Genomic DNA, 15,560 nt, shown 5'->3' with positions numbered 1-15,560 from the left:
AGGATGTCCAACATGGCGTCCCTCAAGGGTCTGCCCTCAGCCCTACCCTATTCAACATCAATGTTTCCTCCCTGTCGGACCTCGTCCAGTTACTCAGCCTGAGACTCTGGACTTCTGCCAATGACACTCACCTCATTGTAAGATTAGAAAGGGATCCCTCGATCTCCTAGGCTCAATTCAAGAGACGTTTGTGTCCAGTTCCCAAGTAGATGGAGTACAAACTCCCTCCATCCACACAATAACCAACCAGAGGCCTTACTGTCTGAAAAGCTGCGGCAAGATGGCCGAAGGAGCTTGGGCTCACCCAACTCCAGCCACCACCACACACATCTTTGAAAACACACTTACTTTTGACTCCAATATTAACCAACTTATTCCACCTGTTGTTTCTAATAAAGCATGTAAAGCATAATAATTTCTTTGATACCTCAGTCAACAAAACAACTGTTGTTCAAGCCCCGATTATGCCAACGCTTGATTACAGTAATCCTCGTCCGCAGGGCTGTCGGCTTACCTCTTGGCCGAGCTTCAAGGCATTCCAAAGGCTGCCCCTCTGACCATGCTAGGTCTGAATAAACGCTCCAGAACTTCTCTCGTCTTGGGTCCCAGCACCGGCCTTCACTGCCAAACACTGGCTTTGCCACAGAGCTCTCCACTCTTCAGAGAATTTGGCACAGCCACTCTGCTCATTATACCCCGATCGGAGCCCTTCCCTCCAGCTCAGAGTTTTCTTCGGCAGGTTTCTGGCAGTCAGAAAAACCCTCATCAGAGATGGCATCTTCTCGGTTTTCACGGCCCGAGTCTGGATTATCAGACGTTAACCCACCTGTATTTACCACGCATATAATACAACGCGTTGATCTTTACCAGCGCTTCTGGGGGTTTGGCAGGTATGGTGCTGCTCCGTTCATTGTGCTTGGTTGGTAGAGTGTGGGTTTATGATGGAAGACATTTGGTGTCATGCTTGAGAAGCGAATGTTTTGCGTTGCGACAAACTTGTAACTGAGTTTACATGCAAAGTGAATGAAAAAGGGTGAGAATAAAGTCTGGCTCTTCTTTGCAGTGTTTAGGGGTATAAGAGTTGTCACTTAGAGAAGAGCTAGGTCATTACCATTTCCCTGAATCCCAGGTGAACTTTGCCGGGTGTAAGTTCCGGTGTTTGGTTGCCTTGCGGGTAAGGATGAAGCTTGCACTGAAGTTGCTTCCTGTGATGCACTTGGTCTGATTTGTGGGATGCTCGACCTGCTGTCACATTCGGTGTCCATACCGTGTGTGTGAGGGAAGCTTGCACTGCTGAAGGCTGCACTGTAACTGTTCTTAGTTGAGACAAAAGCTTCCACTGCTGCCTATACTGTACCTGCAATACTGCACCATATTAAGTCTGCGTGCTATGGAAGCTTGCACTGCAGCTGTGTATACTGTACCTGCGATACTGCACCATATTAAATTTGTGTGCCATGAAAGGTTGCGCTGCAGCTGCCTATGCTGTACCTGCACTAATGAACCATATTAAGTCTGTGTGATAGGGAAGCTTGCACTGCAGCTGTCTATGCTGCCCCTGCGATACTGCGCCATATTAAACCTGTGCGCTACGAAAGCTTGTACTGAAGCTGCCTATGATGTACCTGCACTACTGCCCCATATTAAGTCTGTGTGCTACGGAAGTTTGTACTGCAGCGGTCTATGCTGTACCTGCGATACTGCGCCATAATAAACCTGTGCGCTATGGAAGCTTGCACTGATGCTGCCTATGTTGTACCTGCGATACTGCGCCATATTAATCCTGTGCGCTATGGAAGCTTCCACTGTAGCTGTCTATACTGTCCCTGCGATACTGCGCCATGTTAAACCTGTGCGCTATGGAAGCTTGCACTGAAGCTGTCTATACTGTCCCTGCGATACTGCGCCATGTTAAACCTGTGCGCTATGGAAGCTTGCACTGAAGCTGCCTATGCTGTCCCTGCGATACTGCGCCATGTTAAACCTGTGTGCTATGGAAGCTTGCACTGACATTGTATGCACTGTACATATTGCACATGATGAAAGTGTGTTCCGCTCCGGCCTGTGCATTGCCAAGGGTTTCATTGCTGCACCTGTTGCCCTCACACTGATCAGATTTCTGTTCTTACATTGCACATACATGTGCTGTGCCCTCTTTTGTGGGAGGGAGGCTTGTGCTGCTCCTGACTGCACATGTTCAGGGTCTGAAGCTTTAATTATTACTAGCTGGGTTGTACCATTTTCATTTTTAAGGGGGTATGTGATGCTCCCACCTGTACCATATTTGCTCTGTGTGTGTGGAAGCTTGCATTACACCCGACTATCCTGTTCTTTTTCTACGTGTATGGAAATCTTGCACCGCTACTGCGGGCCGGGCAGGGTTGTACTGGTTCTATGTGTGGACAAAGCTTCCTTGGCTGCTCCCTATGCTGCACCTTTTCTTTGCGGGTGAAGCTTGCACTGCTGCTGCGGGCCAGGGTTGTACTGGTTCTATGTGTGGACAAAGCTTCCTTGGCTGCTCCCTATGCTGCACCTGTTCTTTGCGGGTGAAGCTTGCACCGCTGCTGCGGCCCGGGCAGGGTTGTACTGGTTCTATGTGTGGACAAAGCTTCCTTGGCTGCTCCCTATGCTGCACCTTTTCTTTGCGGGTGAAGCTTGCACTGCTGCTGCGGGCCAGGGTTGTACTGGTTCTATGTGTGGACAAAGCTTCCTTGGCTGCTCCCTATGCTGCACCTTTTCTTTGCGGGTGAAGCTTGCACTGCTGCTGCGGGCCAGGGTTGTACTGGTTCTATGTGTGGACAAAGCTTCCTTGGCTGCTCCCTATGCTGCACCTGTTCTTTGCGGGTGAAGCTTGCACCGCTGCTGCGGGCCAGGGTTGTACTGGTTCTATGTGTGGACAAAGCTTCCTTGGCTGCTCCCTATGCTGCACCTGTTCTTTGCGGGTGAAGCTTGCACCGCTGCTGTGGGCCAGGGTTGTACTGAATCTATGTGTGGACAAAGCTTCCTTGGCTGCTCCCTATGCTGCACCTGTTCTTTGCGGGTGAAGCTTGCACCGCTGCTGCGGGCCAGGGTTGTACTGGTTCTATGTGTGGACAAAGCTTCCTTGGCTGCTCCCTATGCTGCACCTGTTCTTTGCGGGTGAAGCTTGCACCGCTGCTGCGGGCCAGGGTTGTACTGGTTCTATGTGTGGACAAAGCTTCCTTGGCTGCTCCCTATGCTGCACCTGTTCTTTGCGGGTGAAGCTTGCACCGCTGCTGCGGGCCGGGCAGGGTTGTACTGGTTCTATGTCTGGACAAAGCTTCCTTGGCTGCTCCCTATGCTGCACCTGTTCTTTGCGGGTGAAGCTTGCACTGCTGCTACTCAGGCTGTACCAGATCAAGGTTCTTCGATACCTTGCGCTGGCTACTTCCCAGGATGCAACGCAATGGGACGCAAGAACACCACAAAACCTAAATGAGATTTACCAAGCCACGCAAGGCCACCTTGCGTTCCCTGAGTTGTTTCCTACATCTAGAGTAACGCAGGGCAGCGCAAATCACTGCCTTGTGTTATTCTGCCGCAAGGAGGCGTGCAGTGCTTTGAACAGGGGCGTTCCCGCGCCGACACCCATGGATTCTGACACACTCCCAGATTTAACAACATTCTCAGACCTAGGAGAGAGGCCGAATTACACACCGGCCCACCAGAGGGGCGACGAGTAGAAATATCTGTATTTCTCCTCGTTGTTTTCTCTTTCTAAGTGTGCTACATCTGCAGCTCACTTAGAAAGAGGAAAATGCCTCCGCAGACCGTTTTTGCCGCACACAAATAATACTGTCTGCCCTGGCACAGGACGCAAGGGCGCTTGCATTGGTGCTAGGCAGCCAAAAGTGTGTCAGGGCTAGGGAAGGACAGGAATGCGCTGTATAATGGTAAATACAGCACAACCCTGCCCTTTCACGCAGCGCAGCTAAGTGGCCTGCTGCGTTGCGTGAAACTCTGGTAAGTTTGGCCCTTTTTCGTTTTCTTTTCAGTGGCAGATGGACGCCACCAGAAGCAGGTGGGGGCATTTGTAGGGTCCGGCATTCTTCACTCTGCAGAATGCACATGATGCACGTGAAACTTTCCTTTCTTCCTGCATGTTAAAGAGTGCAGGCGTGCCTCAGTGCACATTAATGTGAGCACGAAACATTGATACATTGTTCCATAGTTCCATGCAGCGCTAGACAACCGCAGCAGACTTCTCCTCATGTCAATTTACGGGACCGGAGAGTATGTGTTTGAAAGATGGTTTGCATGTTAAAAAAATATATATGAATGATTCAACTGCTTGCAATGTCTGCATGTAGCCTAGGTCCATGAATCATTCCCCTTGCAATACAAATGCAACCATGAAAAGCCAGTTCAGCGTAGTCTCCTCCGCCGGCGTCCTCACTCTTCGCATGCTCCGTAAGGTCTTCAAGTCGCTCCCTGTCAACACCAGATGAACCGTCACTCAAGCCCTAGCAACCAGCCGACAGGACTATGACAACGCACTTTACATAGGAATCACCGAGCACCTCCTGAAGAGACTGCAGACCATACAGAATTCAGCGGTCAGACTCATCCTCGACCTACCCAAATGGACCCACATCACCGCCCCAACTTAAGGAGCTCCACTTGCTCCCCACTCAGACGAGATGTCAGTTCCAGATGCTGTTCCAAACCAAAAAGCCCTACACAACCAAGGACCACCATACATCAGCCACCGCCTGAACTTCCACCAACCCTCCAGACACCAGCACTCTGCCTCCCTCTCCGGCGCCCACACCCTCCGCATCCACCGAAGCAACAGCGGAGGACGTTCTTTCTCCGACCTCGTCGTGAAGTCCAGGAACGACCTTTCACCTCGGACCTCCGCCTCACAGCTGGAATTCAGGAAAGATCACAAGCCCTGGCTGTTGCAACTGAACCCTCCCTAGCAGCGAATCTCAGCGCCTGGAGACCCCCAAGGGTGAGTAACCCCGCGCTACAAGTCCAGTTTGATTTATTGATTAATCATTTATTTTGATGTTGGGAATTAATAACCCCTCGTAGGGGTAGTGGAATCAATCGACTGTGCAAATCTTTGTTCTATGGGCCTCATTCACAAAGTCTTCACCCATGAGTTGGTGTGTGTTACTCCAGCAGGTTCTGAAGCAAGTCACAAGTAAGTCTCACAATCTCACAGGAAAAGTCTTTATGGTTCAGGTCTATCTTCCAAGTTCATTTTGTGATGGTTTTTCCCGCTCTGTGCTATGTCCCGAGACATGCAGTTGCCGCATTGAATGCTGAAGTAACACATCTCTACACTCATGACCCCCAAGCACCCTCATGGGTCACCAGACCGGGCACCACATCACCCAGGTGATTCTCCCAATCCCATTTTCCACCTGTGGCAGGTGTTACTCCTACCTCGAAACCCCATCACATGTTCCTATCCAGCACCCACAGTGCACCTCACACAGCTTATAGGACTGGAGCCTGTGACGTGTCGGTTACAGGCAGGTTTCAGAGCGCTATGTAATTGTGAGAAACTTTCACGACTCTCGCCACTGTTCCATTTTTACGGGATGATTATATTGCTGCTGTTCCTGCTCTGTATGAGGGAAGCTTGCATAGCTCGACCCTTGCTGTATCATGTATGTGTGGGTGAAGCTTGCACAGCCTCTGCCCTTGCTGTATCTAGAATGTGTGGGTGAAGCTTGCACATCCGCTGCCCGTGCTGTATCAAGAATGTGTGGGTGAAGCTTGCACAGCCGCTGCCCGTGCTGTATCAAGAATGTGTGGGTGAAGCTTGCACATCTTCTGCCCATGCTGTATTGTGTGTGTAGGTGTGTGTGTTTGTCTGGGTGAGTGAACGCTTCACCCACATGCACAAAGTTCCGGCCTGTGCTATACATCTGTATGTAGGGGAGGCTTTAAGTGCTCCTGTCTGAGCAGTACCTGTTATCTGGAAAGTGAGCTTGAACTTTTTGCCCTGATCTGGGTCGGTGAAAGAAGCCTACACTTCCATTGTACCTGCTCTGTGAGGGGGATGCTTACACTACTCCTGTCCAGTGTAAGGGAAGTTTGCACTGTAGCAGCTACTGTTCCACGTCTGAGTGAAGTTTACACTTCTGTCAGTGCCTAATTTCTTTAAAAAATAAATATATACATATATATACATATATATATATATACACATATATATATATATATATATACACACACACATATATATATATACACACACATATATATATATATATATATATATATATATATATATATATATATATATATATATATATATATATATATATATATATATATATATATATATATATATATATATATAGATATACATATATACCAGGGCTCCCGTCATGAGGCTACTGCAGCTTGCACCACATGGTACCCCTGCTATGCTGCTAGTGATAGTAACAACACAACTAATAACACTCACACTTCTACAAGTTTGACAGTTCGGACTATTTCAGGTCCCAAAGCTATAAGAATGGCTTGGACGGCAGGTAATAGTAATTTCTAATGTATACTGAATTAATAATTAACTGTTGTTGTGATCACTTCTAAATTAGCCAGGCAGGACCATCTTGTGGCAGACTGTCACAAGCGCTGGTGTTGACAATTAAGTGCAGGTGCCAAGCACCGGCTCATATTAAGCACTGCTTCTGCTGTCCTGTTCAGTGAAGGGGAGCTTACATTGCTCCTGTTCCTGTCCAGTGTAAGGGAAGCTTGCACTGTTGCAGCCACTGTTCCATGTCTGAGTGAAGTGTACACTGCTTCTGGTGTTGTGCCTGTACAATGTGTGAGGGAATCTTGCATTACTGCCGTTGATGCTCTGTGGGAATGCACCTTGCATTGCTGCTGGCCCTCTTCTGTACATTCGGGAGAAGGTTTTTTATTTTTATTTTATAAAGTTTTATATAGCGCGAATTTGACCCAAGAGGGTATCAGAGCGCTTTACATTTAGGATCGTTACGTTAAAAGTTACATCAGTTACAAGAGCATAGAAAGGTACAGTACACAAAAATAATGTTGCCAGAATTTGTAGGAGGGAGGGAAGGAAGGAGTCGGTAGCAGGAAGACGAGGAGGAACTGTGCCCAATGTCCGGCCGGGTAAGTGACAGTCAGGGGGAAACCAGGGCCCATCTCTTCAATAGCTGTCTAGCAGCTCCACCCGATATCAGCCAAGTTGCTCAGGTCTCAGCGAACAGGGGAATCAATTTTTTGTTTTTTTGATTTGATAAGTTTATATAGCGCTGGCTAGACCCGGAGGTATCAGAGCACTTTACCAGAGGAACTTTGTGTTACAAGCTACATCAGTTACCATAGCGTAGTAACGTAGTAATTACAGTGAACAAACAACGTGGTTAAAAAAATTCGAAGGAAAGGAGGGAAGGAAGGAGCCATAGCAGGGAGACGAGGAAGAACTGCGCCCAATGTCTGGCTGGGTAGGTGACGGTCGAGGGGGAAACCAGGACCAATCTCCTCATTAGCTGTCTAGCAGCTCCACCGGGCATCAGCCATGTTGCTCAGGTCTCAAAATTCTGGAATAAAATAGCTTAGACCCGAAGGTATCAAAGCGCTTTACATGACATCCTTTTTGTTCCAAAATTACATCAGTTACAGGTTACCTCGGTTGCAGGGAGAACATATAGAGATCTTCGAGGATGAGGTCAGAGGAAATGTAGAGGCGTAAGGGGTGGGGTAACAGGGTAGGGGGAGATCCGAGAGAAATACATTGGGAAATATCTGCCCAAAGTATATCCCTCTTACTCTTCAAGTAACGATAAATTAGCCAAACAAAAATGAGGACAGGTCTTGAGGAGCTGTTGGTTGAGAGGTAGGTGGGTGTTAGGGTGATGAGATAGCACTGGCTAGACCCGAAGGTATCAGAGCGCTGTACAAGAGGTTCCAAAAAGTTACAAAATTAACATCAGTTAAAAAGTTACATCAGTTACTAGAAAATAGGTGAATCACATATTCAGTGTCATGATGGGTGATCTGAGTGGGGGAGGATGGTGGGAGAGCATCCCTAGCCTCGCTGGTGTAAGCTCGGAGAGCCAGTCCATGTAGTTCGATGTGGTTGGAGGGGCTCCTCTCTTTGCTGCAGCCCTGTGGAGCGAGAAGGGGATGGGTGAAGGCCAATTTGGTAGTGACCAATTGGAGGTAGGTCCGCCATATTAAGGTCAGGCATAAGAGGCAGGACGGAGGTTGGTGAGGTGAAAGGGCTTGATAGCATTAGGCAAGGAAGAATGCAAGAAAAAAGGCTTACGTGGGTCTCTTTGGAAGTAAAATAACTGTGAATGCACTCCCTCGAGTCAGGACAATTTTGTTTCAGGGTCAGTCATGGGTCCTCCCCCTTGACAATGCCTAGGTCCTCACGGCGGTCCACTCCTACTTATGCCTGCTCAAAAAGCCTCCTTAATATTGTCAGTACAAAACCACAGGCAGCAGGATATTGGGTGTCCTGTGCTGCAGCTGGAGCTGTCAGTTATCATTGTCCAAAGCCGGCGCCATGTTGGAGTCAGGCTACCCGCTCCGGTGAGGTTTCTTTCTGTGGGACTGCTCCCCCCGCTTGCGTGAGCTGAGCTGCGGAAGAACAAGGTGCTGTTTTGTCCACCTACGCTGCTTAACAAAACTCACTGTGCCGCCATTTTGGATGGGATTCCGGTCAAGGATCGTGCTGTGGGCTACAGATATAACGCACGGCCAGTGTCATCAAAGCGATCACTCTTGATGCTAATTATAGTGCGATCCCTTGCAGTGGAGGGGCCCCCCACAGGGTACGATCCAATGTCTTTAAGTCAGCAAAACGCATTAACAGCACCCGTTGCCCCTGTCGTATTAACATGCATCACGTCTCAACTCCTTCCCCAAAGTTCAGACCGGGTAGGATTTCCTGCTTCAGGCCAGATCAAGTGGGTTGTGCAGTGCTATTCGTACTGCGGGTGGCTCCTCCGCCCACTATGTAGATGGTGCTAGGTCCAATGTAATTACGCCATTGCTTTCCTATACTCATATCGGGCCGCCATTTTGAGTCAAGCTCCAGCGTCGGAGAGCGCTGCTTATAAGTGAATTTTACCGCTGTTAGATGCCGTAATAGCGGAGTCCGCTTGCAGATTTCAAAAGTCTCAACATTCCGACAGCATATTTTGTGCTTTTTGGAAATCTATGTCTGCCGTCTGCGCATTTCAGCAGCCGATAATGATTTCGGCCAGGGGAGCTGCACTATTGTTCGGCCATCTCGCCGACTGTTGCTGATACACACTCCTGAAGTCATTATTTTAAAATCCCAAATAAATATACATATCCTTACATATATATGGTATTTGGAACATCCTGTTGATCCTTTGGTCTGTTCAACTGTCACTCACATTTTTCTTCACCCACTGTAGCATGCAGCATGGGGCAGTGGGTCAGCCCACTTCTGCCATTGGCTCTCTTGCACTGAGTGATGGCATTTTGCCCGATTACATGAACACATTCAAAGTATGGGATTGTTTGTTGATAGTTTGCCATAGCTTGTTTCATTCCATTCTTTATCTGTTTATTTGTTAGCCCTCCTTGTGTGTTTAAACTAAGTCTTCAGCTTATAGTTACTCAAAGTCAGTAGTACCCTTTCTTAGAATCAGTAAGAATCTTATTTTCATGAGATGTTCATTAAAATTAAAAAGCTTAGTTAGGAAGCACCTCTGTTATTCAATTAAAATTAAAAGCAACAGCTATATATTTTAATTGATTTACATTTCTTTTTCTTATTGTAGCATATGCTTACACTAGAAAAAGGAAAATGTGACCATCGCATTATCTTGCTGAGGCCAGAGCTGTTGTTTTTGACAATGCTTGTTTATTGACATTATTGCTCTTCCTGCAGCAGCCGAGGTGCGAGACTCCAAGTCCCGGAACCGGAAGCACGTGCCCAGTAACAAGAGGAAGGGGAGGCCCTCGTTTCTGAACATCGACACTTCAGGTAAGACCCCCAACGAGTAACTGTGGCTCGAGAGGCGTCCTTGGGGTGTTTATTTATTTATTTATTTATTGCATATTTATGTAGTGCGAACTCGACCCGAAGGTATTGGAGCGCTTTACATGAGCACCGTATTTACATTACACATTCAGGCACAGGGAGATTAAGTGATTTGCCCAGAATCACAGGATGTGGACGCGACTCCGAGGCTCGAACCCTGGTTTCCAGCCCCAAAGTCGGCAGTCTAGCCGACGGACCACCTGGCAGAAACCCTTTACCCTGACAACATGGGCTCATTTTAACCCCACATGGAGTGAAATGTTCAATCGATCAGTCAAGCAGGGCTTGTTGAGCATGGCTGAACCCCCCAGAGGTTTCATTTGATAGACACCAAGGCATTGATTCTCAAAACATGGTCACAGGCGTATGTGTGACGTAGGCCTTTTAGAATATTTACACACGAAGGGTTCACAACGCCAGGCATGTCTAAGGCCGAGGAGTCGGATACATGTGCATAAGGCTTGCAGATAGGCGTGCACTGCACACACAAAACAGCTCTGTAGGTGTGCAGAGTGGGAGCAGTATACACACACACACACACACACACACACAAACATGCACACACACCTGCATGGAAGATGTGCTCAAAGTTGGGGATAATAAATCCATATTCCATTTCAGCAGGGTGAGTGTAGGAAGGAGAGACATTTCCAAGCAACATATTTTGCCTGCCATGAAGAAAAATGTATAATGAACCTCTCATTTCACTGTGAGCAGTCACGAGCACACTACCCAGTGTTTAGGCTGCACACAGAGTGTTAGTTAAAGAGGAGTATGTTTACCAAGTTTGTAAATACTGTGCCAACACAGGCGTGATTGATACAAAACAGGAACAGGTAGTGGTGGATACAAGGGTCGCACCTCAAAATTACTGTATCTACGGACTACAAAGTAAGTTAAAGTAGTAACCTAAGATGAAAGAGTAAAATTGGTGCCACTCAGGGTAAGAAACACCCCACTACCTGAGGTGTAGGAAACACAAGTAACAACTGTGACTTGTGAAATAGCTTACAACAAAAGAAATCCTGGCACTCAAAATACATCAGATTATATTAATGACTTCATTCTGTCAACCTAGCCCAAAGCAAGAAAAATGAGAAATATTCTTGACACAGGATACACGGGAAGTGCATTTATCAAGACATTCATTAGTTTATTTGATAAATATTAAAGTATCAAGATTAGTACAAGAAGTTACAAGGACTCAGACACTGCAGTCTGGATAATGCAGTCAAACATCTCTACCAGTAATGGACATAGTGATCCTGTCCTTGTTGCAAAGAACATGAAACAGCTAACACCCGTTTTGTCACCACCGTTAGGTTTGGCTGATTTGTAAAGTGCAACAGCTGCCCCAGCAAAGGGGCGTCCCGGCGTTAAAAGCAGAAAAAAGGCTAGTAACAGCAGAGTCCATCAAAGCGGGCAAAAGAGAGGCCCGAAAAACGACCACACCTAGAGAAATGGGAAAAGATGAGTTTTCAGAGCCTTTGGAAAGTCAGTGACTTTCTCAAGGCTGTGGAAACAATTGCAAAAACACATATACACATTTATTAAACCCCCTCCAACAAGACAATCGTGTATTGTCTTATGCACTAAATGGATTGAAACACATCACAATATGTCCTTTCTTTTCATCTTTACATGATTGTCGGTATTGGGCTTACTTTTATTTTGTGACAGTTAATTCCTTTTGTTAGAGTAGTCGTTATATTTTTGCACCTTGAGAAAGTCACGGTGTTTCATGTTCTTTACAACAAGGACTGGACCACTGTCTCCATCAATGTAGAGATGTTTGACTGTATTATCCAGACTGCAGTGTGTCTTTGTAACTTCTTGTACTAATCTTTTTTTTTTTGTAAATCTTTTTATTGTTATAAAAAAACGAAAAGAACAATAAAAGTGTATCAAGTGCAATGCAGTCCAACACATACAAGGAATCAAACAATTGAAAGGTCGCAATATCGGCAATCGTTGAAGCAGGACACTGAGACTCTAACACACATTTCACGAATCAGGATTATAAAACTAGCGGAGTTCACCTATATCAATACGTGCTGCCCACAGGCCACTCCACCCACAAAATCAGGATATTAAAGATCATTGCATCCCTCGATACTAAGATCATAAACAGGATAAAGTACGGACACTTGTATGCAAAAATGGACAAATCAGAATAATAAAGCTCGCATTGGCACCATAATACTGAAAACAGTCAGGATATCCAGTAAATAAAGAAAGAAAAAAAAACGCAACATGCGCAACACCCCACGCCCCACCCTGCACCCCTGCATGTAGCTTACGCCAGTCCCCGACTAGCAGTGTGCCTGTCGCCCCATCTAATCTACAAATACTAAAAAAAGGTAAGTGGAGGAGGGCCTTCGTACAGGCTCCCGGCCTCTCCCCCGCTAGTTCTAAGCCTCCCCCTATTACGGATATATTATCATTTCAATAGCAAGCGAAAGTCGGGGGATACTTTACTCGCCTACACCGCCTCCCTGTACCAACATTATAAAGTGAATCCCGCACTGCCACTGTTTGAATAAAAGTCTTGAAACGATAGTCCATTCTCAGCCTTGACCCGTTCGATCAGGTACACAAATGTTCTTCAACCGAACAGCCGCCATCTTGAAAATTCAAATGAACAGTAGCGAGCCGGAAATAGCTGGGCTTTCTCAGTCTCATTGTAACTGGGTCCCATCTGTGTTGATAAGAACCACAGATGTTTAAAATCCAGGTGCACTGAGTTAGGAAAGAGAGAAAGGGCCACTCTGTCGAGCCACTCCTGAGTCATCACATGAGTCATCAGATAAATTGCCTGGTGCGATTTACCCTCAGTCGATAACAATATTGTGAGCACTGACATGACCGGGACCTCCAATACACGGGCATTAGCTAATTTACAATCCAGGGTCTCTCGCATCACTCGTTTTATGGGGTTGCTGGCCGCCATTAGTCCGGGTTGTGTGGATGTCGTTACTTCCGCAGTGTCATTGAATCGAACAAAAGCTATGTCACTATTTCCCAGTTCAAAAGCCACGGCATCCAATTTGTGCTCCAAGGCTTGGGCTTTCCAGTTCAGGGAGAGATGAAGACCCTCGATCGCCGCCATTATAGCCCAAGCGTAGGTTCAACCCTGGTCAGCACTAGTTAGTCCCCCTCGATAGGGAAATTCTGATCCGGTCTCGGAGATCCCTTAGATAGGATATGTCGTGCCAGGTCATCCTTTCGAATTTTCCCAGACCTTACGGAGGATCGGGTCCGATTCACACGCAGGCCGATATTGAGCGCCATTTCGCGCGTTTCGTTAACGGACTATATCTGGGCCCTTCAGGATAGACCCAGTAGAATCAGAAGCGAGGACACATGTTCCAACCTCTCTGCATGCAAGGATAATGCGGAGCTGTCTTCAGGATATGCCCGAAACCATTGGGTCGCAGCTTAGACGGTACCAAGTCGGTTATATACCGGGCACCGACAACCAAATATTCCACTCGCATCCGCAGTGTCATTGAGATGCCTTACTTCAGGTGCTAATCCATACGGGTATTTGATGTTAAGATCGGACAAAATTTACTTCCATTCCGGTGGACCGGCTCCTCCCGAACTCTTATGGCCGAAGATGTTCAACTAGAGGCCGGCTGCACTCTTACTCGAGGCCCCGGCTTCAATGCTGATGTAGGCCGCAAACTTCAAGGCGACGTTTCTCCGTTCTCGAAGCAGGTGGAACTTTCGGGGTTACTCGGTGTAGCGTTATTTCGTTTCATCTACCCGGGAGAGTTGGATAGGCACAGGATAACTGGCAGGATCTTGTAGCAGGATGAGGAGGTCTGCGGAGCCGGGAGCCTAAGTGGCCATCTTGGTCGCCAGCTTGGCTCCTCCCTCTTGTACTAATCTTGATACTTTGATATTTATCAAATAAACTAGTGAATTTCTTGATAAATGCACCTCCCGTGTATCCTGTGTCAAGAAGATTTCTCCTTTTTTTCTTGCTTTGGGCTAGGTTGGCAGAATTAGGTCAATAATATAATCTGAAATATTGTGAGTGACAGGTGTAATATAGACTCTGAGTTATTAATGTACAACTATGCCAGAAAGGTTTGTGCCTCAGCTGCACATCTGTAATCTATGCACGTGTGTAAGTAGTGCATCTAAGAGTTGGCAGAGGCCTTTGTGAGTTGGCTTACACCTGCTCTGGGAGTTCATGCTGGCCAGTAACAAGGGGTTGGAGGGGGAACACCGGGAACCCTAGGCTGACAGTACTCTGTCAACCAGACGTCTGTTTCATACTAGTGTATGTCGTTTCGGCCCCATGATCTCTAATCATTCGCTTTACCAGATAAAACTGGGGGTTCCGAGAGCCAGCTATCCTGAGGGAAACAAGCTACTAGATGGTTCGATTAGTCTTTCGCCATGATGGTTGGCCGTGGTGCCACCTTTCCAAGGCAGGATGTCAGTCTCGATAACATTGTGTTCTGCCAAGGAGACTCCATGAATGGTGTTGTTTTTTTTTAATACACACTCACTTCCCTGCCCTTTCTGCCAGCGGAACCTTTTGGAAAGCCGACGGTGATTGGCAGCTGACAGGAAGGAAATATGTCATTGAGGAGACCTGGAAGTTGTGCTCCTGAGGCTGTTAAACAGGCTGGCCCTGGGCCCAGCAGCAGGCTGGCAAGGAGGCGAACTAATTTAGGGCCCATATTAAACACATGATATGTTTACAGTCTGAGTGCAGTGAAAGGTGCCTTTGGACACGTTGCAGCCGAGTCTGGGTTGGTCGGCAGCCCTTAGAGGACTTTTACTGCACCATTTGCTACTTTATGGCTGCTCTGGAAAGTGTAAAGGAAAAGATATTTCCAAATAAGCCTTCCTGGCTGCGTAATTTCAACCAAATGCTTTGGAAGCTAGTCCTCCACGCCCTTCGAATTGTAGGGAACCCCTAATAGTTTTAAAGGGGTTCATGTTGTCCGTCCTGGTTCAGTATGAAGTTGTAGGACCAGGGCAAGAGTCGGGGTACAGGCTATTGGACGGCGTCCACCCACTATTTTCACAGGGTGGACGCCGTCCACCCTGCCAAGAAGTTGGGCACCACTAAAAAAAGATGCTGAATTCGTCCCGGTGTAATTTCCGAACACCGGGACACTTTCAGCAGCGCCTGCACGTTGTTATCTGCTTTCGATCCACAACAACGTGCAGGCGGGGACGGGCTCTCTTATTTCTGAGTCCTGCTGGGCCCATAACAAAGGCCGAATCTGATGTTCATCAGGCCTCCTTTTGTTTGAGTCTCCTGGCTGGCAGCAGTAGGGAGCCTCACACCTAGAAGCAAATGCAGCGGAGGGGAAACAAAGGCTCACACCTTGTTAGCACTTCACACATACTTAAGAGGGGCAGCTGTTCACTTTGTTTCGGCTCTGTTTAGGAGATATGCATGCACTGCAAGAATGTCAGATGTGTTGATCTGTCCCAGTACTTGCACAAAATAAATAGCATTTATATATAGCGCTTACTACCCCTGAGGGAGCGTTGTAAT

At 47.2% G+C, this 15,560-nt stretch overlaps 1 protein-coding gene across 1 annotated transcript in view; it reads left to right on the top strand.

Moving 5' to 3' along the window:
- Positions 1-15,560, top strand: part of LOC147666496 (cartilage intermediate layer protein 2-like) — a 105,809-nt gene that overhangs the window by 51,850 nt on the left and 38,399 nt on the right. Inside the window, exon 2 of the mRNA XM_086949037.1 lies at positions 9,881-9,976. Within this exon, the coding sequence (XP_086805163.1) occupies positions 9,881-9,976 (96 nt within the window). The remainder of the gene's footprint in view (positions 1-9,880; positions 9,977-15,560) is intronic.

Source organism: Lissotriton vulgaris, unplaced genomic scaffold (assembly GCF_964263255.1).
Source record: "Lissotriton vulgaris unplaced genomic scaffold, aLisVul1.2 SCAFFOLD_3966, whole genome shotgun sequence".
Classification (NCBI taxonomy): Eukaryota; Metazoa; Chordata; class Amphibia; order Caudata; family Salamandridae; genus Lissotriton; species Lissotriton vulgaris.
The sequence above is the reverse complement of the archived record's forward strand: the minus strand, read 5'-3'. Positions and strand labels throughout refer to the sequence as shown.